Source organism: Oikopleura dioica, chromosome 2 (genome assembly GCF_907165135.1).
Source record: "Oikopleura dioica chromosome 2, OKI2018_I68_1.0, whole genome shotgun sequence".
Taxonomy (NCBI): domain Eukaryota; kingdom Metazoa; phylum Chordata; class Appendicularia; order Copelata; family Oikopleuridae; genus Oikopleura; species Oikopleura dioica.
In genome coordinates, this window is record NC_137292.1 from 9,736,051 (window position 1) to 9,763,234 (window position 27,184).

Consider the following 27,184-nt stretch of genomic DNA (forward strand, 5'->3'; position numbering starts at 1 on the left):
CCTGACAATTAAAAGGGCTTTTCGACAACGGACGAAAGAATCTCTTGAAAACAAAGAATTGACTGCTTCATAAAAAAGTTGTATTTTTTTTGAGTTTTTTTTTGCTTTTTTTTTTATTATTGGAAATTTGAATAGTAAATAACTACAGATTAACAGCTAAGAAATGAAAGGAATTGGAAGGCATAAATATTTGGAGAAATCTCCGGAAAAGAAGTTACAGGTTTTCAGATTCGGAGGACGAGTTCAAGCTTTTTAATGTACTCGCATGCGGCAGTGACGATTTCAGCCTCGTCGTCGCTTTCGAATCCGGCTTGTGAATGATTGAGGATCATTTTGAGCATGTCGAGGCAGTCCTCCTCGGAGTTGAGCTGGGAGAGGTTGATGTTTTGTCCTTCAGTGATCATTTTGGATTTTTGCTTTTGAGGCTTTGCTTCTTGCAGGAGAATGTGTTGTGATAATTTCCTGAGACTCGAGCGACGTATTTATAACGGAACCAGCCGTAAGATGGTGCTGCGCGGAAGGGGTTCTTAAAGAGGGCGCGGCGCATCTCGCAGGTGTTGATCATATCGTTTGATAATTTTATCGCTCAGCTTGTGCTTTTAGTACCTCAATTATACAGGGTAGGATGTGTTTGAAGTTCTGATGCTTCCGTCATTCTCAGCAGATGCAAATGTCTGCAGCTTGGCAGTTATTCTTCTTTGCCTCTCTGAAGTTGGCCCGGCTTAGTTATTTTATATAACAAAATTTGCAATTATTCATGACGCATAATACTGATGCTACATTAGGCTTGAGACTCGGTTCTTCAGCTACGATTCTTTGATAATACTTGAACATTTGCGCCAAGTTAGATGTCTGCACTAGTTGTTCGTAATTATTTTGAATACAAGGCATACGATTTTCATCAGTTTAACTAAAACCAATAATTGTCCAATTGAAATTATCAAGCAATCATATTCTTATTCTCTTTTTGTTAATTAGAATAAGGTTTCAGATCTTTCATACTTTGTAAAACATTTGTTTCCTCGCTCAAAACAGGGTTTTTATTCTAAATAATCGTTACTGTTAATTAAAACATGAAGATACACTAGTTTATAATCTTCATCTGTCTTCAAACCATCAATAGAAATTAAAGATATTAGTTTTCTCAAGTATACGGTATACCTCGGAAACATCCAATTATCAGTCCTTGCAAATTGCAATGAAAACTATGAGCATTTGAATATTCCAACTTCCGGTTGATGCGTGAAATCAAAATCTTTCTGGGAGAGGCTGTTTCTGTCTCAAAAGCACCTGGGGATTACAATTGATGTCCTCATTCCCAGTACCTCCCGTATTTGCTCGTTCTAATTGAGCAATTTGTCCGATTACCATCGCCAAAAAGGGATCTGTTTATTTGTCCGATAGACAGGGGCAGGTCACCGCGGCAATAAAACTTTGAAAATGATCCTCAATCCACATCTGGGGGAAAAACTAGGCTGTTTGTGAGCATCAAGTGTCTGGAAAGCAACGCGTTCGGTTTTTTAGGGACATGACTAGCAGAATTACTGCCGCAATAAATCCATATTCCGAATATCATATTCGACTAAGAAATATCGTATTTCGATTAGTGTGAGCGCACAAGATTTACTACGGAGAACAAAGATCTTTTGAAAACGGTTTTGTCAAAAGTAAAGGTGTTCTCTAAGAAGTTTATGATATCTGCGCCAGTCTACCAGTAGTTTTATCTTTGTTATCAACTAATTCTCTAAATGATCAAACGAATCGTCGATTTTCTTTTAGATTTTCTTGTTCTCGACTTTTCTACAAGAAAATCGACGATTAGTTCGATCATTTAGAAAATTAGTTGATAACAAAGATTAAACTCCTAATTTATGTTATATATATATTGTTTACGAAGCTAACATCTGCTGAAATTATTCGGTTTCGCTTCGCTGTTCACTAATTCTTTGTTTCAGAGAGAATTCATATGCCTGATCTCGAGTTATACTCAATTGATACTACCTCATGGTAAATCATTCGATATCAGATTGCTTCGTTTTTCTTTCAACGAAAAGCAACCAGTCTATCAGACCCGTTGTCTATTTGCAAAAAGAAAAGAACGCCACCCATCTTCGACGAGACATCGCAGAATGCGCTTTCGGTGCGTTTTCAGCCTTTAGCGTTCGCGGATTGGCTGAGCCCGTTGAGCTCGCTCTTCGAAATTGGCCCAGAGAAACGATCGAAATTCCTGTCGTGTTTGATAAACTACGTGTCCAACCCGAAAATAAACAAAAATTGCAGAAAACCGGGTTCAGAGGCCACTGCTCAAATTAATATTTAACCCCAACTTTCAATCGCTGGCATGCATCCTGTCATTAATTCCCGCTGATTTTTATGTGCAGAGTTCTTGCTTACAGACGTCTCGGGAAAATATTGTGTTATTTTTGAAAAAATTGATTCAGAGTGCAAACGATGGATAGGGAATACTGCGGCTTTCTCCAGAAAGTTTAGATTTTCTCCGTTTTTTTTTTTTCTTCGTCGAGCAGTGGAAATCGTCAGCTACAGTCAGGAGAAAGCTACAGAGATGAGCGCGGAGAGAGAAAGAAGATTCTTCCTAGCCTCGTGCTGCTTTTGGTTTCTTTTGTCAGGCATAGAATATAGTATAGGAATGTTGTTACATAGAATTGAATACGGATCGTTGGTATGAATAAAGACATAACAATTTATTCAAAACTTGTGGATAATCGTTTTCACATGAATGGTCATTTCCGGCAGGATAACAATTCCTCAATCTTAAGCCTTTCATACTTTCATCCTTTCTTTTTGATTCCCATGATTTTTATCATGGAGAGGGATTTTTACGCATTAATTGTCAATAATTATTTGTGTTATTGTTATTATTTAAAAATTAAAAAATGATAAACCATTAGTTTTATGTCTCGTTAAAACTGGCCATGAGACTTGCAAATATTTGCCCTTTCTCTCTTTATTATGTGCAAAATTGCGTCAAAAAAACGACCTCGTCGTGAAAAAGTGCCCTTTGTAACAACCGAAAGTGCTTCCAACGATTCTGTACTACTTTCAAAGTGTCGGCGCGGGAATGAGCTACCACGGATATGGAATTGCTGCTCTGGCGTTTAGTGCGATGCTCAGTGCTCCAATCTACGCTAGAATCGGCGATAAGCTAATGTCGTGCAAGATGGTCTTGCAAGTGGGAATCGTGTTTTCGATCGTTGGAAACTTTGTATATTTCGCGTTTCCAAAGGCGAATTTGATCGTCCTGGCGAGAATGATTTCGGGACTTGGATGGGGACTAGAAGGTTTGCTCAATTATCTTTTCCTCCGTAAACTTTCGTTCAGGTGCTCTAATGGGTCAAATCGGCAGAACATACAACCAAGAAAATAAGACCAAATCGTTGGCTCTTGCTCTTATCACTCGCCAAGCTGGAATCATTGCTGGCCCGCTTTCCGTGCAGTTCTTTGAAAATATCAAATTTTCCTTCACTGTTTTCGGGCTTTATATTGATGTAAATCAACACAACTTTCCCGGCTTTCTTCTTTGTAAGTCAGAATAGACCTGAATAGCGAAGAATTGTTTTCTTACAAAAATTTCAAGGTATCGGATGGGCAATCGTCTGGATCTACATGCTACTGTTCTACCGCGATGCGGAGGCGCAGCCCGACGAAAACTGCAACTATCTGGTGATCGAAGAAAACGAATCATCCGAATCGCCTATGAAGAAAAATTCAAAGCTAACGAAAAGCTCGGAATCGTTCAAGAACCAATCGTCGTCGCCGCTGTTTGCTCCTTCGCGACGTACTTGTTGCAGAGTGGGATGGAGTCCCTTATTACGCCATTTACGAGCCACTTCTTTGGCTGGGAACCAAAGGAGAACGCGTTTATGTACACTGTTGTTGGCCTGATCTCGTTTCTAGGTTATTTAAGGTGCGAAACATCAATGAGAATGAGCATTTTTCTTTAATTTTTGAAATGGCCGAAATCAATGACATTTTAGTATTCAATTTCTCACAAAATGCACTGACGATCGTCACACTCTACTCGCCGGAATTTCCGCCTGTGCACTAGTCTTGGTAAAAACCCCTTTTGACCACAAAGTTTCTTATACTTTCCCTATTTTCAGTTGATGATCATCGCAATCATCCCCATCGCGACGTTCCGCGCCGAGTGGGTCTATCCACTGTTCTACATCGGAATCTTTCTCTTCTGCTGGTTCCTCCCTTACGTCGTCTCTTCATCCGCTTCCATTCTTTCCAAAGCAGCTTCAAAGGAACAGCAATCGCAGGCCCAAACGATCCGCACTTGCGGCGAAGTTGGCGCCCAAATCTTCGGCCCTTTTTGGGTCCCTTCCATCTTCGAAATCTCCCAATCGCCCGGAATGGGCATTTTTGAATCTTCAATTCTAATGTGGCAACTTATCTTTATGACGCTGTGTATGGCATTGACGATAATCAGCTGGGATTATATGAAGCCAGAAGGTATATTTTATTTACCGGCTTAGATAAGAAACACGTGCAGGGTTAAATTGGAATGGTCAGCGTACCGTGTGTCATGATAATTTTTAAATCAATCAAATATAATTTTCCCAAAATATCGTATTAGATGATTATCATAATTGGCGATTATCTTATTCATATTTTGATCAACACGTGCTCTCGATTAGAATAGAGTACTATTGGATTGACGAACTTAAGTATTCAAAATATCTTCTCAAAACTAGTAGAAATAACTACAGTTGTTTGCAATTGCATCCTTTGATTAAATTTTCCTTCAGACGTGGAGCCGTATTTGGACCCAATCCTTCCGAGCGACGGGCTGGACCCAGTTGCCGGGCTGGCCAAGTACGACGATGATTTGCTCGCCTCTCAAGCGTCGCTCCCGACTTCTATGATTTCGTCCCTTGCCGAATTGAATAAAAGGTCAAAACTGGACCATCGGATCCGCACAAGAACGATCAGCAAGTCCGAAACGCAATCAAAACTCGTCGACTCGGTGATGCTCACCGAGCCCCGTCAAAGTTAACTCGCTCTGTTTCAATAATGCTTTTATTTCTCCTGAAAGTTGCCCTTCTATCGTTATTCTTCAATTCCCAATTTTGTACATAGCTGAATATAAAAGATCTTAATTTAAAGCTGTTGCATCTTCCTGTGCTTGTTGTCATTTGCGTTCCAATATGAAAATCGTATAAAAGAATCATCATCCAGTAAGGGTACTTATAAACGATTCAATAGCGATACGCGCTAGTTGAACTAACTGGAAATCTTTCGCTCGAAATATTAAAAAAAAAATAATACTGACCGTTTAGAAAATAGCACTAAAATGACCCCTTATTTTCGTCTTTTTCAAATTTTCCTTCGTTTCAAAAATGCAGACGGCGATCTTCGCCTGAGGCAGTCCAACTGGCCGCATTTATTTCCCAAAATCCGCATCTTTCACCAATTAAATCCTTATCCAGAGAAAACATAAAGCACAGAAATGCTTGTGTAGTGACATGTATGCTTATTTTATATATTTCTAGATATTTTCCACTTTCCATACATTTTTTCTTTTGCCTGAGCTCCGTATACCTCCAGTCTCATTTTTGATTATCCTCATTCTTACTCGATTCGTAAAAAAACCTTTTTCACAGATACTTTTTTCTTCAAAAACTTACATTCTCGTTCATGAAACAAGTCATTTCTTGATCATTTTTCTTCAGATGCGCTTTTGAGAAAAAGGAAGGGATGATCATCGTTTGCAGCAAATTAGAGAATGACCCGCGCGTTGCTGCCTCCGTCGCCTGGTTGATCCAGAGCGGCAAACGCACGAAATTCATGAGTGAAGATGGTATCATGAACTGGCTAGAGCACAGGGAGGATGAAACGCTAACTACCGTCGTTCTCGGCGAGTTCTGGGGACATTCGGTTTATCCTGCCTTGGAAAATACGTCGAATATCAATGTGTTAGGAAGGACGATCTTTTTAGGTAAGAAAATCGAAAACAAAGACGTCTTATAAGAGGAAAATATGAGTTTCCAACTTGGAAATTCAGAGAGCTCAAAAGCTAAAGTTCTCCCCTTTTCCTCGTTCTCAACTAATCGTCTTTCCGTACAACTTCTTCCCAGAAACTTCCCTTCTTTCTAAAAACTTCTTTTGCTAGAGCGTTGCGAGCACCGCAAATCCCTCCCAACGCGTCTTCGCCATCCTCTCTACTGTTCTGCCTTTGAGGGCCTCAATGTCGTGCTTAACACTTGCGGTAGGCCGAATATGGAGAACAGAATCCAACGAATTCGCTGGATGGGCGGCAAAGTCTACGAGAAAATAGATTCAAACAATAACAACAACATAAACAGGCTGATTGCGACACGAGTTCATGGCCCGAATTTCAGAAAAGCGGTTGGACTTGACATTCCTTGCGTTTCGCCTAAATATGTTCTGTAAGTAGACTTCTATTGAAAAGATTCTTAATTAACTTTTGACTAGTGATTGTTGGGATGAGAAACGGCATCTTCCGTCATTCCGCGCTTCTGATCCTGAATACACAAAGATGTACAAACGAAAGGCATTCGAAGAGTGCAAAATCTACTTTCACTGTTTCTCCCAAAAAGACGAAGAGGAACTAGAGAAATATACTGTCAAGCTTGGCGGAGAACGAGCCCAAGAAGCGCTCAAAGCGACGCATATTCTTTGCGCGGTGGATTCGCCGCCATTGACAGCTAAACTAGATGAAAGAGTTTTTCCTGTAACGGCAAGGGATGAAGCTTTATTTCTATACCGTCACTTTGAATGAGTCTCGAATGCAAATCTTTCATCGCTTTAAAAAGTACGAGTGGTTTTGGCACTCGATTCAAATCGAAGCCCGAGCTGGTGAGCGAGCCTATCGCCCAGAAAATTGGGAACCAGAAGATTTAACCAGCTTGAGTGAGAATACATCCGCGTCTGATCTTCAAAAGAGTCGCAGCTTTGACAGAACTCTTTCACCAACAAGTATTCTTGATGAAGTTGTAAATACGAGCGTGGTTACAGGCACATGTCCTCTAATATTCATATATTTAGTGGAGTGGAAAAGGTTTTAGTCAAAAACCACCTGTCAAGAATAATTTCAGGACCTGTTTTAAGCCCAAAGGAAACGTACTAACGAGCAATTATCCGACACGTCACCAGATAGACTATCACAACAAGAGTGTAAGACACAAATTCTCTTTGTAGTAGCCATAAAATCATAAAATGTTGATCTTACTCGTGTATGTCATCAATTTCTCTCGATTTAAGATTAATTACACACCAATCGACATTCTAAAGTGATTGAACATATGTCTAAGCTGCTAAGCGTACATATGTGTATAACGACCTTATTGCTTCCCTAGCCAGCAAAGAATCGTCAGTTATCAGCGAGATTCTGGCAAGAACTGCCAGCTTGTCCACTCGTCCGACGCGTTCGGATTTTTATGACTCGCCGACGCGCGTAAAAAGTCGAGAGCGTTTTGGTAATTCTCACTTCTTTTTCAATCCCTTTATCACTCCTTTACGGAAATGTCTTGTTCCTCACGTATTTTTGAAAACGCATGGTTATTTTCTAAGACTACGGTAAAGCTCTTGCTTTATGAAAACAACCCCCAAGGGAGGAAGCTTTTTATTTATAGGCTATAAATTATAGCCCGTCTTTCTTCCGGATACTCATCCCTCTTTTATCAACTTCGAAATAATCCAAAATAATCATAAACAATGATTCTCATCCGAGAGAGACTGGAATTAGAGCTATTTGAATATAAAATCGGCTGTAAGTAATGCAAATATGCCTGAATCATAAAATTTATTATTCGCGCTGGCAAAAACTAAAATCCCATTCATCATTTTTCGAAATAAATGAAGAGAATCGCCAGAAAATCGTTTCGAGTTCTCAAAGCTATCCGGGAAGATTTTAATCGTATGTCTAACTCAACTTACTAAAAATTTTTTTGCATGCTTGAAATTCTGCTCTTCTCGATAGAAGGCACGTTTCACTTTTTCACAACTCTCATTTATCCCTTTGAAAATAATTGTTTCCTAACTCCATGTTTCGAATAGTCGGAGAGCCACAGAAAAAACTTTCAAAAGCAATCGCCCGTGAACTACTCGAAACCGAAGAAAATTACCTAAACTTATTGCGTTTTACCGTCAACGACCTGAAAGAAGCACTCGTCGCACAACCCTCAAAAAGTACGTCTTCCACCTTTGTTTTGATTCTTGAGTTACTATTTTAGGCTCTGGTCCGATATTGGATAGTCTTACTGCGAAGACTATTTTTGGCAATCTTCCGGGCATTTTAGAGCTTCATGAATCGATCTTCAAGGATTTGCAAAAAACAGTGGATGAAATTGCCCTTGGGAAACAGGTAGCAGTTACTGAAACAATTCAGTTGGATGATAAAAACTATTCAGGGGCATATTGGCGAATGCTTCGTAAATCATAGCAAAAACATGCAGACAGCATACCGTCAATACGTCGGTTACATGGACGCATCCAAACAAGAGCGCACCTATCAACGAGAAGAGAACGACCGGTTTACGGCTTTCCTGAAACTGAAGGAGCGATCTGCGCCTGGACGACAGGGTCTCGATGGGCTGCTGATGGCTCCCGTTCAGCGATTACCGAGAATCAGCCTGCTTCTCAAGCAATACAAAAAAGAAGTCGAAGCAGAAGACAACGCGTCAAAAGAGCTCGATGAAGCGATCGAACAAGTACACAAAATCACACTAGAAGTAGACGAATTCACAGCAGTTCAAAACTCCTACCGGGAAATGTTCGCGATCGCAAACGAGATCGAAAACTGTCCAACAACGCTGTATTCTGGAAATCGCCAATATATCGACAAAGTAGAGGCGATTTGCGTACGCGAGAATCCATACGCAAGAGTTGGTGATCAAATGATCCTGTTGATATTCAATGACTGTGTTGAAATTACAAAGGTAGATTCATCAAAAACCAATTCCTCTAACAGTTCTGTAGAAAAAGAGATCCAGAGGCGGCTCCTTCAGACTCGGTAAATCTGATACGAGGTCAGGTTGTCCGGCGAAAAAGGTAAATGAATGATAAATGGAAGCCGATTTTACGATTCTTAGATCAACTACTCACACCGTGAATTGGTAAATTTCTCCAACCCAGCTCCGGGAGGGAAACAACAAAGTAGCACGATCTGTCAAGTGATGGATATCCTCGATTCAGAGCGCAATTTCGTGATCACACATCGACACCCAAGTGATAGTGAACCTACAGAGTTGTGTCTTCAGATCGTAATTCCGATCGATAAGCAGACAATGATTCAGGATTTCGATGAGACAGTCATGAAACACAGGAAAGCGGTTTTATATCTTTTTTTTTTTTTTTTAAATCAACGAAGAGAACTTCCACTTGGAAATAGACACTCATAAACTATCAGTAGCAGTTTTTACGTCAATTATAAAACCTCAATGCGAAGAGCAAGTAAAGATATGGTGACGGACTCAATAATCTTACCAGTTTACGCTGAGCAAATCGGAAAATTGGCAGACCCATCGCGTCATCGCGGTTTGATGAAGTAGAGCAAATTTTTCCAGACAGGACTAATCTTTTATGACTAGGGGTTTGGGACGAAAAATGAGTTTCCGTGGAGACGACGATACCTATTCGCTAAAGCGATACGATTCACAGGCGTCTTTGGCATCTTACACTTCCATGATAAGTAACTACAGCGTACAGTCTGAATTTACATCTCCAAATCAGTTTGAATCGAGGGTAAGATAGGACTGAAAAGATAAATTCAACTAATCTAAAATGAAGTCCCGAGCAAGCTCTATGTTCGACCAGCGCCTAAAGCCGTCCACTTCCATGTTCAATCTCCCGGATATTCCAAAGAAGATGGGCCGAACGTTCAAAAACCCGCTCAAAAAGATGGTCAACGCGTTCGTCCGGCCGCACAGTCCGAAGTCCCTTCTGAGTTCAAAGAAGTCACAACCCGCCCAGCCCTCACCACTCACCGATATGAACAAGAATTCTTAAGGCAGACTCCTTGAGACCCCATGTAAATTATTTTCAAGTGCCTTCGCTATCACAATTTTTGCTATCGAGTAGCAAACGTCTCTTCACTATTTTTTTCACATTCCATGGCAAGAAAAATGGTTTTCAGTTGAACTGAAGATCATTAATACTATATCACGGTAATGCCTTTATAAGTATTTTTCTATATATGTATTCACTCACTGTACCCACACATACGCACTTAACTGCCTTTAACTCTCACCTTTCTTTCTTCCTGTTTGGACCTCGAGCACCTCCAGTACTTCTACTATTCCATCACTGAATAAAAGAATATCCAACCACTGTCCTAACAGAAAACGAACAGAAATAAAAGTGAAATGAAAATGGTGTTATTTAGCAGGGGAGTACTTGAATTGGAGAGATGTCGATTCTCCAGAAAATCTCGGATATCGAGGCCGAAATGGCCAGAACGCAGAAGAATAAGGCTACGGCTGGCCATTTGGGTTTATTGAAGGCTAAGTTGGCGAAGTTGAGAAGAGAGTTGATTGAGCCCAAGTCCGGAGGAGGCGGAGGAAAGGGAGAAGGGTTTGATGTCGCAAGAACAGGTTTGTAATTGGGAAAAATAATCCATGAATAATGGAATAAAGGTGATGCCCGAGTCGGATTCGTTGGGTTTCCGTCAGTGGGAAAGTCAACGCTCTTGTCGAATCTGGCGGGTGTTTACTCAGAAGTGGCGGCGTACGAATTCACAACTCTGACGACAGTTCCGGGTGTGATTCGATACAAAGGAGCGAAGATTCAGCTACTCGATCTTCCTGGTATCATTGAAGGTGCCAAGGATGGTAAAGGTCGAGGTAAACAGGTCAGAAAATGAATTTTTAAGTACCATTCGGAAATGGCAGTTTTTCTGATAAATGAACCTAGGTCATTGCTGTTGCCAGAACATGCCACTTGATCTTCCTGTGTCTTGATGTTCTGAAGCCTTTGGGACACAAAGCAATCATCGAACACGAGTTGGAAGGATTTGGAATTCGATTGAATAAGAAACCACCGCAGATTACATTCCGAGTGAAGGAAAAGGGAGGATTGAATTATAATGCGCAAGTCGAGCAATCGGAATTGGACAAGGAACTAGTCCAGGTAAATTTACTTCGCGCAAACTTCAGCGCGATGCCGACCAGTTTTATGAAAACATGAATTAACCTTCTTTATTGTTTATTTTAGTCAATTTTGAAAGAATACAAAATCCACAACGCGGATGTGACATTGAACGAAGACGCAACCACAGACATGCTGATCGACGTTATTGAAGGAAACAGAATTTACATTCCTGCGATCTACGTCCTCAACAAAATCGACCAGATCTCCATCGAAGAGCTCGATCTCATTTACAAAATCCCCCACACTGTTCCCATCAGCGCGCATCACAAGGTAAATCAAAGATGAAAAAGAAGATCATTCTAATATTAAAATTCCAGTGGAACTTTGATGATCTTCTGGAAACCATGTGGGACTATTTGAAACTCACGCGTATCTACACGAAACCAAAGGAAAGTAGATAATATCCCCTATCTTTTGTAAAAATATCACGAGCTAAAATCAGCTCATTCCTGCTATTTCGTTCGCTAAATTCGCTAAACTTGACACGTAACTCACAGCGATTATCTATCTGAAAGGGTCAACTTCCCGACTATACAGAACCTGTTATTTTGAGAAAGGACATCAATACAGTCGAAGGTTTTGTGAACAAAATTCATAGGACGCTGATGGACTCATTCAAACACGCGCTTGTTTGGGTAATTATCTGTATTTTACAGATTTTATTTAACAAAATTCGCAGGGATCTTCCGTGAAGCACTGTCCCCAGCGAGTCGGAAAGGATCATATTCTGATGGACGAAGACGTCGTGCAAGTCATCAAGAAACACTGAAAGACCAGCAATTTGGCCAATCCTTGATGATTTAACTTATTACTTTCTGTAGGATAAAGATTATTCTTTCGCTAGTATCTCCCCCATTTAGACCAATTTTTCAATTGATGGAATCGCAGGAACCGCCAAAAATTTTACAGCACATTTGAGTTCAAAATGCAATTTTAGAATGGTCAAAAAACTCGGAACAATCACAGACATCGACACGAAGAGCTACTATCTCGTTGTGGACAGGCAGAGCTTCGTTGTGAAGGATAAAGCTCTCAAGTATGAATTTTTCTAGTGACGCAATTATGAAGATGTTATCTTTCTGCCTAGGAAAGCAAAAGTTGCGAAGCATGAAAACGAGCCTACCTTGAACATTACGACTAAGAAATTGAATTTGATGACGAAAGCGAGTGAATTCGACGAGTATCTTGTGATTAAAACACCTGGGGTAAGTAGTCCGAGCGAACAAAATTCGTTCATGTAATGGGTGAAAAAGTGGCTTCTGACGATATTGACTCTGAGACGAGACGGAAATTATTAATAACTTTTGTTTTAGTCGAAGAAACTTTCCGTAAAACGAGCATATGTGCACAGCCTTCGTCCCCGCCCCACAGATAGCCAAGATGATGGTCAAACAACGACCATCAGACGCGACAACTATAGAGAGGCGAAATTCCGCGTGCAAGAAGAGCTTGGAGGAGCTAGGCAAAAACGAATTCTGGCCGAGAGAAAGAAAGAAAAACAGATTTTCGATCATGGGCAAGCACTGGAAGCGTCAAAGGAAGCGATCAATGCTCCACTGCCGAAGCTTGTGAAACGATTGGGCAGCAAGAGGCACTAGAATGAAGAAGGACTTTTTGATTGTAACTAATAAAGATGTCAAATTTGAAGTGATCTTTTCGCCATTTGAAAGGACTCTGGGTGAAGGGCTTAGATTTAGTAAACTTATCGATATTCAGAATGTAAAATGGTTAGATGATCGGATGTGTAACTGCCACAGATGATTTTGAAGGGCAGGAAGCGGTCGACTTGGCTTTTGTGAAAGGAGAGACAATCTTTTTGCAAAAGCTAGTCGATGAGAACTGGGGCGAGGGACAAATTGGAAATGATCGTCAGGGTAAGATAATCCATTGATAAAACAGCCGTGTAAGATAATCTTCTAGGTATCTTTCCTTTGACTTTTACGAATTACGCGGAGCTGCGTGACATTCCAGTTGAGCAGCGGCCGCCCTCGCCAAACAAGCAGCGCGATTTCTCCGTCGGGGCGCAAGGAACAATCGTCAAAAATGTCAAGCACGGCAATCTCGGTAACAACACTTTCTTTTTCATCCCCCGCCATTGCCACTTGTAAAATATAATGCCCGAATTTGAATCCAAATTTCAGAAATTGGAGATCTTGTCAATGTCCTGTCACGTGATGACGATGTGTTCTGGGTCGAGGATAGGAAGAAGAATATCATTCCAGGAAATTGGTTTGAAACCGAGGTTTCTTTTCTAGAACTAAAAGGAGAAAACATGAGTCATTTGCTTCTCCCGTGTTTCGTCTTCGAGTCGAAGTAAAATTTCTCAAGGCTACAAAATATATATACAAAAAAACTTTTTCGTAATTTAGTAAGAGAGAGATATTCAATGGGAAAATATGAAAGATTGATGGAACGAAATGTTCCTCGGCTCTCAAGTATCTTTCGTCTTCGTAAAAATCGACACTCCGTGGTAAGATAAAAAATCATTTTCAAACCAAGTCTACCAGTTCCATACAACATGATTGAGCTCAAAACAGGGCGCAAATCGACAGAGCCTCCGAATCTACGCAATGGAAATCAACAAAGACAATCTCCAACGACAAGAGGATTTCTCGACAAGACAAAGAGCACCTTAGAAAAGAAGCTTAAAAGAGCCTCGTGGTCGCCCGATAAATCACCGATCCTTGATTTAGGACTCGAAATCGCAAATTTTGGGATCAGAATGTTTCTGAAAATATTTTCAGAAATTCCTCTTCGCAAAAAGTGTGAAAGTCGTTGGCCTTGATTTTAGAACTGAAATTCGGTCAATGATATTTTTGATGCTCATAAATGCGTTTACGATGCGTTATAAGATGAAACTCGTTCTGATTCCACCAACAGATATCATTTGATGATTCCTCTCCATGCAAAGATCGCCGTGAAAGGCCAAAGTCAGTTGCAGATGTCCTTGGTATGTATTTTGTTGCTAATGCCTTTTCCGTAAAATATCAATCATTTTTTGAGTGTTGCTTCTTATTTTTCCAGGTGACATTGAGTGAAATCTTCCTCTGAAACATCAAGTTTAGATCTAGCAGACGAAAGTCACATGCCACTTTTTGTAGGGGTCACACATTATGCCAATTTTATGATTCAAAGATTTTATTCTTCTTCTCCCTTTATGCTCGATCATTTCGGCGAAAACCAATGCATAAGTCAGACATAAATATGGCACACTTCCTATTTCCTCAATTGATTGCATCTAGATCGGATTTCCGAAATCATCGCTTCCTAGTAATTGACACGAACTCCTAATCCTCGCTTGCCTTAGTTAGCGTTGGCTGCGCATCTGCTGCGCCACCAGCTGCCTTATTCTTACTTCGCGCCGCGGGTGGCCGTCGCCAAACAACGCACGCGCCACCAGGGAGTCCCAATCGTAATTTCAATCATTGCTCAATCGCAAAATCAAATCTCACCTTTTTTGAATTTGAAAAGTTAATTTTTATGACAAACATCAAGTACCCACTTCTCGCGAGAATACGAAGAGTGCGTAAACGAAAAATGGTTATAAGAGGTTAGACAGAGCTAGAAGCTTTCAGGAACTTCGGTCAAAGTTTGACTCAAACGAATGTAGTAAATTTTCGCGTGCTCTGCAATTAAAATTCTGACTTTGGGCAGTGTTTTTTAATCAGTAAAATATTCACATGTCTTATATATAACAGCCATGATTCCTAGCCTAGAGTCGTAAAAGGCCTCACAGACCTTAAAGTAATATCGTATAATTTGTATTTCCGATAGGAAGTCCTCTATGTCTCCCAAAACCCCAATAAGTGGCGGATACTACCCGCAGCGAATAAACACACTCGAAGGGTAGAAAAACTAACAAAGTCGTTTTCAGATTCAAACAGCAAGCGACGATCCTACCAAGAAGCAACAGAGCCGGTTTGGGAGAAGACTGCTGAGAAGGAAATACGAAGAGATCAACCTGGCAGAAAGAGCCTGAAGGACCTTTTCAAAGGCAAATTTTCCAACGCGGACTCGAAGAAAGAATCAGAAAAGCACATTCAGAAGCTAAAGGAGCAAATTGAGCGACAAGAAAAAGAGAGAAAACGTCTTGAAGACAGGTAACAGATCTCGTAGATAGTTAAAGATTTCAAACGGGGAACTTCACTCTTCGAAATACTTCGGTATCAAAGTCTAACTGTATGAATAGATTTGGAAGCGCGAGCTCGGAAAGCGAGCGGACGACGATCCGGAATCAGCTAAAGATGGCAGACTCTAACCTTCGACGTCTGAACGTTGAGCTTTCCAAGGAGTGTCCGGTGCCTATCTATAACCATCAGCGGACGCCGTCTGCCCCTGTATCTATGGCGTCCTCCGACGAGTCCTCCCAGTCACGCGGCGAGATACAGCTGCAAAAATCCATAGAAGAGTTAAGGGAAACTGAGGTGGACTATGTCAACGATTTGTGGTTCATACTAGGAAGGCTGGCTCCGGAAATTCAACAGGACAGAGATCTTCTCTTTGGCGGAATTGATGAGATTCATGAGTTCGCTTCAGGTAAAATATTTACAACGTTTATTGAGGGGCTCGAGATACAAATTGATAGTTCCGGAAAATCCCTTATTTATTCACCTATCTTAGATGGGATATCTTATAAACAAAATCTGAAACTGTTTTTATAGCGATCGCGTCTAAATTCGCCGACTTGGACAGATTAGAAACGCTTGAGGAACAATGTGCCGAACTTGCAAAGCTGTTTCTGGACGAAATCGTCGAGATGCGAAATGTTTACGGTCCCTACTGCTCGCGCCAGGGCGAGGCTTCTGTTAAAGCCGCCCAGTTGAATACACAAGAGATCGACCAGATGATTTCTGAAGCAAGGCGACGAGGAGAGACCAAGGCGTTCAACATGAACTCGTTGCTGATCAAGCCTGTTCAACGAATCACCAAATACCCACTGCTCATCGGACAGATCATGAAGTACGCACCAACTGAATCTTCCAAGCTTCTTCTCAGCGACGCGATGAATGAAATGAAGAAAACACTTGATGACATCAACAATCAGAAGCTCAATTTCGACATTGTTGACAGGTAATATTTACAAAGAATTAGTCTTGTTTTTGTTTTCGCCTGTTAGTCTTAGTTTGCTGTTAAACATAAAAAGCTGTGAATAATCGTTTGCAGCTAAACGTGATAAAGTATGATCTCACAATATTTATCCAATTAGGGAAGAAGTGTTTTAAAAATCATTTCTCTGAAGATCTTCATTACTAACAAGGAATAATTAGCAACTGTTTCAGGTACACTCGACCTGCTCAACATCGACAGCCAAACATCATCAACGGCTTGAAAAAAGGCCTGAAACAAATGGAACGCATCAAGCCACCACTCACAAGTCCGGCTAACCCAAGCATCGAAGACCCGAATGACAAAATATTCAACAAGGAATACCAAATCGCCACGAACGTCAAGTCTAGATAAGGGTGTCGCCTTATCATTTTAAATATTTATTTCTGTATCTATCTGTAGAAAATGTTATGCTCTTTATTTAAATATACTGCGATAAAAACGCGCCACCCACGTGATGAGAATTGAACGATTTCTTGAAGAGCTCAAAAAGTTATTACCAACGGTTCGGGCCATGTGTCCCGAATCGGTTTTAGGAGCAGAGTTTGAGCAGACACTAAGGGGAACAATTTTTTTCCCTCTCCAAGCCAGGTTATAAATGTTCTTCGTTTACTGGAGCGCAAGTTAATAATAACATTACTTCATAAATCATATTATTATACGTTGTTTTGGTAAACTTGGGAAGCCGTAATCATTACGGCCGCAACTATTTATTGTTAATAAATCCGATGTGGTTTTATCTGGATCCCATTAGATCAGTTGTGGAAATTTAAATTTCCTCAAGACTGGTTTCCACGTCATGCTAGTTTTATTTGAGTTTAAAAAACAAGAGTGTCTATTTTTTGGATTTTACATGGGGAAATTTAAGTCGTCCCGGGACGAAAATTTCCCTGGGTATATCTACTACTGAAAGGGTGTTTGAGTTCGGAAAATCCATCGAAACATCATTGCTCATCAGTGATCCGTTTCATTTTCTCGAACGTTCTTTGAAGGTTGACGTAACAACCTTCAACCAATTAAAGCCCCATATCAACAATTTTGAATTTGAATTCCTTTAGAGCAATTTTTCAAAAGACGCTCACTTCACTCTTCGAAGAACCAGAGTTCAGATTAGCAATGAGGTTCTGATGGGATTTTTTCCGAACTCAAACACCCCGTCAGTAGAAAGGATGTCTAGTTTTTGCCAATCTTTACACCCTCCGGTCTAGTTTTTGAACATAATTATATAACCCTCTCGTAAGAAGTTCTGAAATGCTTTCAAATGCCAGATACGCTCGTCCGGAAGAGGTCGGCTAAGCTGCAAGATTACGAAAGAATGTCCAAAAGCGATCCACGTGGTGCTAGTGACGGTATTTAGCAAATAGATTTCTCCTTCTTTACGCTGTCTTTTAGCCAAGCAAGTGTTCTCCGCGCTGAATGCCCAACTGATGGCCGAGCTACCAAAATTATCCGCCTTGGCGGAATCACTATTCCTCTCAAGGAAGTGGATCATAATCATCAAATATGAGACATATAACTTGACATTTAGCGTCGTCGAATTCTGTTAATCTTACGGAGCATTACGTCGCATTTAGCATCTGCGATCCATCGAAAAGCGTAGCCTCGTTAACTTATCTCGTCGGACAGCTTCTTGCTAAGCTGAATTCCCAGCACCCGCGTCCGTCCTCTGAAAATAATCATGCTGCCCGTGCAAAGTTTAAGAAGAGTAACGACGATCTCTGGCTTGCCATTCAAAAGCTCGATCTTATATCCACCAATTTCAATCGCCCAAAACCAGAGCCTGTTCTTACATCGAGCACTCAAACTCCTCATGGTAAGATCTTTGCCATTTTTGAAAAAATTTTTATCAATAATTAAGATAGAAGTATTATTGCAAATCAAAGAGGTTATGTCTTCCAAGCCAAAGATAGATGGATATCTGGCGATAGAAGGGATCTGAAAGTTTCTAAAGGAGACCTGCTTCACAAAATACACGATCAAGTCGTCCAAGGAAAGATCCTTGTGGACAATGGTTCCAAAAAAGGATATGTTCCGATGCGGATTCTCTCTCGTACGTTAAAATTTAAATTTTAAAACAGGACACACTGATTCACCTACCTGATTCTTACGGGATTTTCAGCAATTTCAAGGCGACAGTTAGGCTCATTCGTCAACGGAAATTCTGATTCTTCTGAGCAGCTGCAGACGGTTTTGCCGGAGAAATCCGGTAAAGACAAGAGTTCCTCGGCCTTGATAGATTTCGAAACTGAGGCTGACTCTCCTGTTTCTAACAAGACGAACACAAGCGAGTTCTTCATAAACGCAAAATACGACTTCACTAGAAGAAGTGATGCCGAGTAAGTTTGTTATTGAGCGTCAAATTTGATTTGAGTCTATTTGATACCGCTCCCTGTATATCTGTTTTACGAGCTATTAAAATAATTGATTTGATTAATCGCAGCGTTGTTTATATCAGTCAGTATTTTATATGCTGTCGATAAGACCAAATTTTGACGTAAATATTTAACAATAACGGCAGGGATGATAATAAGAAATCCTAATTATGTAAAAAAAACGCTAACGCGATTAATTTCTCGCTGTTAGTTTATAGCTAATCTAAGCAAGACTTGTTCTTGTGATGATTTCAGACAGCATTTCACCGTTCATATTTATATTACTATAGTGTGGGACTTGACTGGAACAAAAAGGACTCAAAATGGCTCGATGATGAGGAGGAGTTTTATTGTGGTGAATGTGATGTTGAGTGATTGAAATTGCAGAGAGAGAAGTCGGCTTGATTATATGCCGAGAGGAAAGGTGTGAAACAGGAAATATGAAGGAGAATCGGTAGGGGAAAGATTGTGTGCCAAAGAAAGCTAGGGGATAGTTCGGTAGTCTTACACTATATATAGCCCTCCCTACTTTATAGTGAGCGAAGCTCAGGTAGAATTAAAAGAAATAGTGACTGTATCAAAGAAATTAATAAATCTTTTTTGGCGAAATTTAAAGAATAAGTTTTGGCGAGCACGTTTAACTGATTTATGGATTCTTGAGAAGGTGTGTCGCGTTCAGTAGTTGCCATAGCTTTATTGACTAACTTGATAAGTGTTTTTGGAGTTAAATTTGTTTGCTAATGCTAAGAGCCATCATATCGCGAAAAATATTAATTGATAAGAATAATAAAATGATGAGTGTCAGGTAACAAGGACCATCTCACGGTTACTGGCGAACGTCGAATCTAGCTTCTTTAGGGATACCCCGACCTATTTTTTCTGTGTATTTATTTATTCTGTGGCGAACTAGTAAAGAAATTCACCAGTAATTCGCAAGTGCTACGCGATAATTATCATTTAACCAAGCGTCCCCAGTAGAATTCTTAGCATTAAATTTTTACGTTCTGAGAATACTCTTAAAATCCCGAAAAATTTTTCTTTTACTCAAGTATACAGAAATAAGGCGGAACTCTCGGTATGGGCGCTCTTCAAAACATTGGCATTTTAAAATCAAGATTTAAGTTTTTATAGTTATTTTAGAATTATCATAAATTTAAAAACTACTAGAATTTTAAATAATGAAATAGATTAATAAGTCAAATATAAGATGGAATTTAAAAGGAGATACTTTTGGGAGAATTTTTTTAGCTGTTTCAAGGTGATGATGGTGGATGAGTTGAAGTTGAAATTGTCATCATTGTTTGTTTTGTTGTTGTCGTTGTGTTGGTTGTGGGTTGCACCCAAGTAACAAGTTTGGCTTGACGTCTAGTTGTAGATGTAGTTGTTAATGTAGTTGCGATATGGTCATTGAAAATGTTGATGGGAATGAAGTGGGTGAGGTGGAGGAAATTGTTGGAGTAGTTGTCGTCGTTGTTGAGGTGGTGATAAACTTGAAGATGGATTTTTCTTCTCCTCCTCTTCTTCTTTTTCAGCCATTTGAGTTATTGGAGCGGCTCTTCGGGGAATCTCTTAGTTCGATCTGTTGATCAGTCACCAAACTATATAGTGTGGGACTTGACTGGAACAAAAAGGACTCAAAATGGCTCGATGATGAGGAGGAGTTTTATTGTGGTGAATGTGATGTTGAGTGATTGAAATTGCAGAGAGAGAAGTCGGCTTGATTATATGCCGAGAGGAAAGGTGTGAAACAGGAAATATGAAGGAGAATCGGTAGGGGAAAGATTGTGTGCCAAAGAAAGCTAGGGGATAGTTCGGTAGTCTTACACTATATAATTACTAATAATGCGGATTATCACCAAGAAAGCTTAGTTTTCATTTTTTACCATTAGAAGATAATTCAAAAAATTCTTTTAATAATTAAATTTATTACCGACAAGAATAGTTTACCTTTTTGAATAATGTGGCGGAAGTGAAAGATCTATTGTCCGAAATAACGAAATTTTAGGCTGACTGTGGAAGAAGGGGAGCGTGTTTTGGTTGTTACGCAAGCAGATGCCGATGGAAATACAGACTGGTGGTTTGTCAGGAACAGCGTCGGAAAATCAGGATACGTCCCACGCTCCTATCTCGTCAACGAAGCCGATATCTAACGCCAATAACGAAAAGTACAATTTTAACATCTAAAAGTAACAATTCAATTTACCATCTGCTATTTAGCAGTACTGATCATTGTGATACTCCTTTTCAAAGTAATAACGGTTATTTTCTTCTATAGCCTTTTATCTTGTCTCCTGAAAGTACTTTTTATTTGAACAACTTCAAAAATGAATCTAAACGAAACTTTAAAAAACTGCTCGCTCGTTTACTTACCTCTGCCTCTATTCATCTACACAAAAGTTCTAAAATCCTTCCAGCCCTTTCAATAAATAAATAAATATAATGCACTAATTCGTATAATCATTCGAGTTCATAACCCCCTCTTTCTTTTTCTGTCAACAATGCAACTTCTGGCCCAGCCGTATTTTCTCGTGATTTTGTTGCAAGCTTTTTATTCTGTATTATTTTCTTTTAAAAATAAACTCATTCCATAAACACGCTCCTTATCAGACTCAAATGCATTGAACTTGACAAGATTTTTACATTTTCTTTTTATTAGAAATAGATTTTTTTCAGAAATGACGTTCATATCTGACAGAGCATTTTCTTCGTTAGCAGGATTATAATACAGCAGAAACATACTACGGCATCGAAACTAGTTTTACAAGTTACAAATACGAGTGGGAGACAGTTTTCTAATTCACGATTCAAGACACTTTTTTCTTGCATGTTTCTTTCTCAACAAGAGAAGGTGAATTTAAATCGTTTCCTGAAATTCACTCGTGGATTTCGCATCTTTGCACACGGGGTAATCCACTGATGCTCCGAGCTTCACGTGGTCAGCAATTTTAATCTAATAGACCGACTCTATACAAAAACAGCCCATTCATCAATTTCGACCACTTTCCTGTGGGACCCAGCCAACACCATTAGGCACAAACCACATTTCTCTCCACTCTCCCTCGAAGCATCCTATGCGAATGCTGTTTGCAGTGGAAATATTTCTCTGCTTGTGACATCGAATTTTAGAGCACTTGTTTTGTGTTTTGAATTAATTCCTAGTTTGGTAACTTGTTGCGGGTGATAATATAAAAATAAATTCGGTTGAACAAATCGGAACCAAACCTAATTCGTTCAAATTTACTTTCTTTCGATTAATAGATAATAAGAAAGTTGATGGAAAATATTATAGATTGGTTGCTTCGTTAAAAAAATGGTTGTAATGACGCACATTTTTCGCGAAGCAGTCCAAAAGTATTAGACATTCCTTAATTTTAGCGGAAAAAGTCGTGTCATTGAATCATTTTTCGATTAGATATAGACCTAATATAATATTCGATCTCCTTTCTCGTGATACAATTCAAAAGAAAACAAGTTTATATTTACTGAAGCTACATCAGATGTAGTTCATCTAGGTAGCTGATATTTTTAACTCCAAACCTCTTGATAAAGATGCATTCAAAACACTTGACAAAGTCCCTTCCGGAAGCGACTCATTTGTTGTAAAACCGAGAGAATTTCTAAACGACAATTTCTTGGATTCACCGGGAGCTTTGCAACCAGAATAATCCCATAGAAGCTCTCCGTCTGGCTGCATTCCTTCTAATTTGCAACCTTTTTTCTCAGATTTTTCGCTGACTGCCAGGGCTAAAATATTCATTTACCAAAAACCAACGAATAATCTATAGAATCTTTAAAATTATCAAGAATTACGATAATGTATCGTACTAACAGAAGAACTGGATTCTGATATTTCGAAAAGAACTGTACTGGCACCCCCTAATATTTATGTTTAAGGTTTAAATGGGCATTATCCGTCTAATGTCCTGCCTATACGGTACCACACGGACCCACTGTAAGAAATATAGAAATAAACAAACAAACAAACAAGCCCTCAAGAGATCGATTTAGCGTAATATTTTTTTGGGAATTCATGACCATCAAAATCCGATTTTGTGTAATTTTTGCGGTGGATTGAATTTTGAGTTGTCAGAATCCATCTCTCGATATTTTCCTGAAATTTGTTTGACAATTTTACCGATTGATTGTACTACAAATGAGTTTAAAACTCATCTCTATTGAAAAGAGAACACTATTAGTAATTAATATTAGCTTTAAAATCTTGGATCTGAGATAATCAACATTTTCGAATCCCCCCTTTCTGTATAATTACCTGGCAAAATTGTTAAGACTTTCATATTATTTCTTCTTTTGCACTCTCTTTCTGCGAATTATTTTAACGACGGTTATTTTTAGCAATTGTAGTCGATTCGAGCTGTCAGAAATTTTTATTTTACGAAATGGTGCTCGCACCAAGGTGGTGCGCAGTACATGATTAAACCGCCGCAGGGGCTTGAATACGAAGGAAAGGGATGTTATTTTATTTTTTCTTGCAATAATTCATTTCAGCAATTTGAGCAAATGCAGGTCATAATAGGACCATAAATAAACAGAGAAAGAGGGAAAATATAAGAGGGATTTCTGACGACATTGCTTCTCGAGCTTTTATTGCGCGGCAATGATCTTCAAGCAATTCTTAAAAGATACTCTCAGATACTGTTAGAGCGAAATCGTTAAAGATAATTGCGTCTAGGCGAACCTTTAGTTTTTCCATTTTCAATGTTTTCGATAGTCGTCAAATTTGCTGAGCCATTTTCGATTCCCTTGCAGACTCCTTCCAAGACAACCATCTAAAAAGGAACAATCAGAGTCAGTTGCTATTCTATGCGTCTGACGTCTTTTTCATCAGTAAACCAATCCTGGAGGTATGAATTCCACTGATCATTGTTCCACTCTTTGGCATTGTCGAAAAACTCCTTAGTTGCTTTCTTTTCGCAGGAATTCAAAAACATTCATTCTTTCTAATAAGATCAGGCATCAGATCAAGCCGACGGTCCTTTTAGTTTATGTAAATCCCGTTCCTGTGCGTCACTTAATCCCTGTTCAGTTTTATCCTTTATTTCTCCAAACGCATCCGTCACTGTGTCCGAGAGCCAACTCCAGATGCTCTTTTATAAGTTTCTCATCATATTTTTGATTCTCCCCAAGAGTTACCTCTTTCTATCTTATTACTGCGGAAAAGTTTATCAGAAATAATTGATAAAACTTAATGCAAGGGTTTAATAGACAAACATCTAGAAAGGGATACATTGTTGCTCTATAAATACGACTTGAGTGGTACAAATGAAGAAATTTTGTAGAGTAGAAACATTTTTTATTTGTTTTTACAAAGCATTATTATTAATGAGTTCTCTAAATTTAAGAGTCTAAAAATCAATACTTCATTGCAAAAGATATCAGAAAAAAACTATTTATAGAAACGGTCCTGGACTTCTTCGCCGATTCCGTCAGTTATTTCGGTGAGCTGATTTGCCTCGGAACGTTGTTCTGTTCCAGTATCTAATTCTTTATACTTTATTTGTAAAAAACGAGTATGAATAATTTTTATGCACAAAAACTTAAGGTTAAGGTTGTTAAAAAAACTTCGACCCTCGCAAGTCAAATTATGCGTACCGGGAGGTTTATATCTCGAATCTCCCCTCTCCGGCGTATCATTGCCGAAAACTGTGTAAATTGCGTCAATGTCAAAATCATCATCGCCTGAGCTTTCGAGGCCATAATTATCAAAGCGCTCGTCGAAAACTAAACGTTATGCTAGCGTTTCGGGCAACCTCGGAAACTCACTGGAATTCGTCTCTGAAAATGTGGCTGTAATCAAGGAAAGAAGAAGCAGTTTCATTTCAAATCTTCTCTTTTTGGACTCAAGTTTGAGGGATCGAGCGCACAAGTTAAACGGCTCAATAATGCAGGGCTAGAAATTATTTAACGGACTAGCGTTTCAGAATAGTGAGCTAAAAACCTCATCTTGAGCGTGTCAAAGCAAGCAGATTTAGAATTATTTGACCATGCCGCTAGTTTGACTATTATTGTAGAAACAATCATTTTGTCCTTCTTTATTAAATAAAAACGTTTCAGAAATGCATTCACAATAACAAGTTGACAGTTGGAAATAAGCACTTTTTTTAAAGAAGTAATTCTACGGTTGCCAGTTTTCTAAATGGATATTAGTCAGCGAACTTGAACAAGGTACTTGCGGAAGTCAGGGATGTCGCTTGCGAAGTGTCCTATTTGATCGGGGACGTTGTAGAAAGGATCGTTTGGGTTTGCTTGTTCCGGAAAATTCGACATCGGCTGAGCTGATCCGATCGCGTGATTCGACACGTGTCCTCCATTCCCCATTTGACCTAATGGAAATTCATTCGCTGTCTGGTTTCGTCCAACTGCTAGACAGAACCGAAAGCCAAATATAGTCATCCCTTCTCATACCACTATTAGATAATGTTAACTTACCCATCGAGCCATGAGTGGGATAAGAAAAGGCTCCTCCTTGAGGGCAGAAGCTGGCAGACTCGTTAGCCATCACGTGTGGTCCATTTTGAGGATATTGACCATCACCAGGATATGGAATGTTATGACCGTGCTAGGAGGAAAGTGTTTTTCAAGTTGACGCAAAAAGAGAGAGAGAGCAGTTAGGACGATTTCCAAAAAATAAAAACCTGAGGATAGCCATTCCAATTTTGGGAGGATTCCGTGCTGCGATAAGCGTTGTACTCATTCATTTTCGACTGAACGGCCACTTTTGCTTGGTAAACTTCATGCTAGAAAGTCAAGTCATAAAATATTCTTGTGATCTAATTGACGGTGCCTTGACCATTTGCCAGAATCTCGGCTCAAGTTGACTGCTGGAATTAGTATTCATCGTGTCCACTTGAAGAGTCAATAGAAGCTCAGCAGTCGCGTGCCATTGGAGCCGCTCTTTCGGGCAAGTCTAAATAAGTGATTTCATGAAGCGACAAATCAATTTACCTGGACATCGTTTATGTATGCAGCCAAAAGACCCTTGCTTTCAAGCTGCTTGAGGATATAGTCGCGATATTTTTGCTCTTCGGCAACTTTTTTCGTCAAAATGGCTATTTGTGTTAGCATTCTTTCCTGACTCGGCGGACTTTTTTGACGAGCAATTTGGGTTAGATAAAAGGTTCGGTTCATGATTGCTTCGAGCTTACATAACCGGTTAAACATGGAATTGAGCTGTTTAGCAACTTGAGTGTCGTTCAACCGAGCCTTGGGTAAGATATTTTGATCATTGAAGAAGCCTCCTTCGAATAAATTAGTGAGGAGCACGAGGATATCGTTGATGATTTTTCGTTGTCGAAATACGGAGTTTTCTCGCAAAATAAATAGTATATAACATGGAAGCGCTCCTTTGAAGATCGAATTTGAGCCTAAACGATTACTTGTTCACGATTTCCATCATTTACAAAATTACCTGAGCCCGTTTCGCAGGATCTTGCGGAGTCTTCGTCATGTCATTCGTTAGAATTTTCAAAGTAGAGGTGGCTAACTCGAGCAAATCTGTACTTTTCCCTCGTGTATCCTTCGCCGACCCAATTATATGGAGCAACAGGTCTATCGAATTCGTATTGTTGACGAGATAAGCTAAATAGTGAAGTATTTATCCGTTGAACTGCGAATTTCGGGAGAAAATTGGTATTTTGTTTTTGCTTTCCACATTAGTTTTATTATAGTTAACGTGTTCTGACTACTCTCGGGCAGTCTAAAAAAAAAGACAAAAAAAAAGTAAAAAAAAATATGTTTTCAAAATAATCATGTTAACACGTTTAATGAACGCCTGTCTAAATTTTAGACTCTAAAACACTGACACTGTTTTTTTTATGTGTCACTGTACTCTTACATTTTAACCAATATTTCTACCTTTATTGACACAATTGTTGCAAACGAGATTATACAAGATCCCTACGGCCATTGTTTTGATTCCCTCATCTACGTTCGATGCAATAATTTTCGTCATCGCGTCAAGAATACTGTTATTATCGGCTTGCTTCGGCTGGCGGTTTGCCTCGTCGGAGAGATTGCGCAGCGTCAGAAGTGCATGAAGCAGCACTTTTTTCATGACAGCCGGGTCGCCCATGCAATTTGTTATGACAAAACCGATCGCCGTTATTCCGCCGCATTCGACGATTTTCGGCTTGTTTAGTTTACAAACAGACAGGACCTTTTTAGGGCTCTTAACCCTTTAACTGGGCGCCTGGACCTACCCGTTAACGCGGGCGTGCAGGTCTCGCATGCACGAGAAATATTAAATTTCTAGCTGCCTGAATCATCAAAATCAAAAAAATTTTCCTAATTTATATTCATGAGCGTTTCCTCTTTCTCCTAAATGTTTTTGTTTGCATTTGCGAATTTCGGAAAGGGCTGAAAAGTCATTTCAAAGTGAGGGTAAATTTCCCGCTCATTGGTCAAAAAGGGAAAAAGAGAAAGGGAAAGCGCGCGCCAATGCGTTTTTTCGCTGAGTTGAAATTTTCTTTTGTCCTTTTGGCGATAAGCGTTCAACTAAAATCAAAAACCGAGGAGTTGACTAGACGTAAAAATGTCTGAATTTTCCGAAAATGTAA

General features: G+C 39.6%; 7 protein-coding genes across 10 annotated transcripts; 5 read left to right on the forward strand and 2 right to left on the reverse strand.

Annotated features, from left to right (window-relative positions):
• Window positions 1-3,039: 3,039 nt before the first annotated feature.
• Window positions 3,040-5,664, forward strand: LOC145699102 (uncharacterized). The gene is given in 7 exon segments (XM_081776350.1): window positions 3,040-3,299; window positions 3,340-3,540; window positions 3,596-3,726; window positions 3,729-3,925; window positions 3,996-4,071; window positions 4,122-4,476; window positions 4,773-5,664. Coding segments are annotated over 7 exon segments (1,428 nt in total). The 5' UTR covers window positions 3,040-3,079; the 3' UTR covers window positions 5,021-5,664.
• A 35-nt stretch (window positions 5,665-5,699) lies between these two features.
• Window positions 5,700-10,312, forward strand: LOC145700742 (protein ECT2-like). Of its 2 annotated transcripts, XM_081778065.1 has the most exons (14): window positions 5,700-5,962; window positions 6,137-6,413; window positions 6,460-6,724; window positions 6,801-7,002; window positions 7,096-7,161; window positions 7,344-7,463; window positions 8,044-8,175; window positions 8,220-8,350; window positions 8,397-8,924; window positions 8,965-9,036; window positions 9,078-9,311; window positions 9,435-9,532; window positions 9,576-9,729; window positions 9,775-10,312. In XM_081778065.1, the coding sequence occupies exons 1-14, from the start codon at window positions 5,722-5,724 to the stop codon at window positions 9,991-9,993; spliced, it is 2,739 nt and encodes a 912-aa protein (XP_081634191.1). In that variant the 5' UTR covers window positions 5,700-5,721; the 3' UTR covers window positions 9,994-10,312. The 2 variants fall into 2 exon arrangements, with proteins under 2 accessions (XP_081634191.1, XP_081634193.1); XM_081778067.1 differs by lacking the exon at window positions 7,344-7,463 and having other exon boundaries at window positions 9,775-10,310.
• Window positions 10,313-10,345: 33 nt separating this feature from the next.
• LOC145700743 (developmentally-regulated GTP-binding protein 1-like) lies at window positions 10,346-12,044 on the forward strand. The gene is made up of 7 exons (XM_081778068.1): window positions 10,346-10,577; window positions 10,620-10,834; window positions 10,897-11,112; window positions 11,197-11,403; window positions 11,451-11,518; window positions 11,645-11,768; window positions 11,813-12,044. Exons 1-7 carry the CDS (start codon window positions 10,394-10,396, stop codon window positions 11,900-11,902), a joined length of 1,104 nt encoding a protein of 367 aa, XP_081634194.1. The 5' UTR covers window positions 10,346-10,393; the 3' UTR covers window positions 11,903-12,044.
• A 27-nt stretch (window positions 12,045-12,071) lies between these two features.
• On the forward strand, window positions 12,072-12,797 carry LOC145696449 (uncharacterized). The gene is made up of 3 exons (XM_081773488.1): window positions 12,072-12,169; window positions 12,221-12,338; window positions 12,447-12,797. Exons 1-3 carry the CDS (start codon window positions 12,072-12,074, stop codon window positions 12,729-12,731), a joined length of 501 nt encoding a protein of 166 aa, XP_081629614.1. The 3' UTR covers window positions 12,732-12,797.
• Window positions 12,798-12,825: 28 nt separating this feature from the next.
• Window positions 12,826-21,209, forward strand: LOC145696448 (rho guanine nucleotide exchange factor 37-like). 2 transcript variants are annotated; one of them, XM_081773486.1, is made up of 16 exons: window positions 12,826-13,007; window positions 13,054-13,197; window positions 13,275-13,351; window positions 13,637-13,843; window positions 14,014-14,083; window positions 15,008-15,233; window positions 15,323-15,669; window positions 15,795-16,203; window positions 16,413-16,587; window positions 16,700-16,823; window positions 17,478-17,588; window positions 17,632-17,716; window positions 17,832-18,052; window positions 18,098-18,289; window positions 18,359-18,575; window positions 20,617-21,209. In XM_081773486.1, exons 1-16 carry the CDS (start codon window positions 12,866-12,868, stop codon window positions 20,759-20,761), a joined length of 2,892 nt encoding a protein of 963 aa, XP_081629612.1. In that variant the 5' UTR covers window positions 12,826-12,865; the 3' UTR covers window positions 20,762-21,209. The 2 variants fall into 2 exon arrangements, with proteins under 2 accessions (XP_081629612.1, XP_081629613.1); XM_081773487.1 differs by lacking the exons at window positions 12,826-13,007; window positions 13,054-13,197; window positions 13,275-13,351; window positions 13,637-13,843; window positions 14,014-14,083 and adding an exon at window positions 14,535-14,683.
• Window positions 21,210-21,298: 89 nt separating this feature from the next.
• Window positions 21,299-23,560, reverse strand: LOC145698174 (uncharacterized). The gene is made up of 4 exons (XM_081775375.1): window positions 23,444-23,560; window positions 23,308-23,398; window positions 22,882-23,243; window positions 21,299-22,355 (listed from the first exon to the last, which is right to left on the reverse strand). The coding sequence occupies exons 1-3, from the start codon at window positions 23,558-23,560 to the stop codon at window positions 23,137-23,139; spliced, it is 315 nt and encodes a 104-aa protein (XP_081631501.1). The 3' UTR covers window positions 21,299-22,355; window positions 22,882-23,136.
• Window positions 23,561-24,646: 1,086 nt separating this feature from the next.
• On the reverse strand, window positions 24,647-26,781 carry LOC145697235 (uncharacterized). 2 transcript variants are annotated; one of them, XM_081774410.1, is made up of 9 exons: window positions 26,484-26,781; window positions 26,038-26,207; window positions 25,833-25,993; window positions 25,575-25,769; window positions 25,414-25,536; window positions 25,265-25,366; window positions 25,059-25,188; window positions 24,803-24,952; window positions 24,647-24,761 (listed from the first exon to the last, which is right to left on the reverse strand). In XM_081774410.1, the coding sequence occupies exons 4-9, from the start codon at window positions 25,755-25,757 to the stop codon at window positions 24,745-24,747; spliced, it is 705 nt and encodes a 234-aa protein (XP_081630536.1). In that variant the 5' UTR covers window positions 25,758-25,769; window positions 25,833-25,993; window positions 26,038-26,207; window positions 26,484-26,781; the 3' UTR covers window positions 24,647-24,744. The 2 variants fall into 2 exon arrangements, with proteins under 2 accessions (XP_081630536.1, XP_081630535.1); XM_081774409.1 differs by having other exon boundaries at window positions 24,803-24,991.
• Window positions 26,782-27,184: the final 403 nt, after the last annotated feature.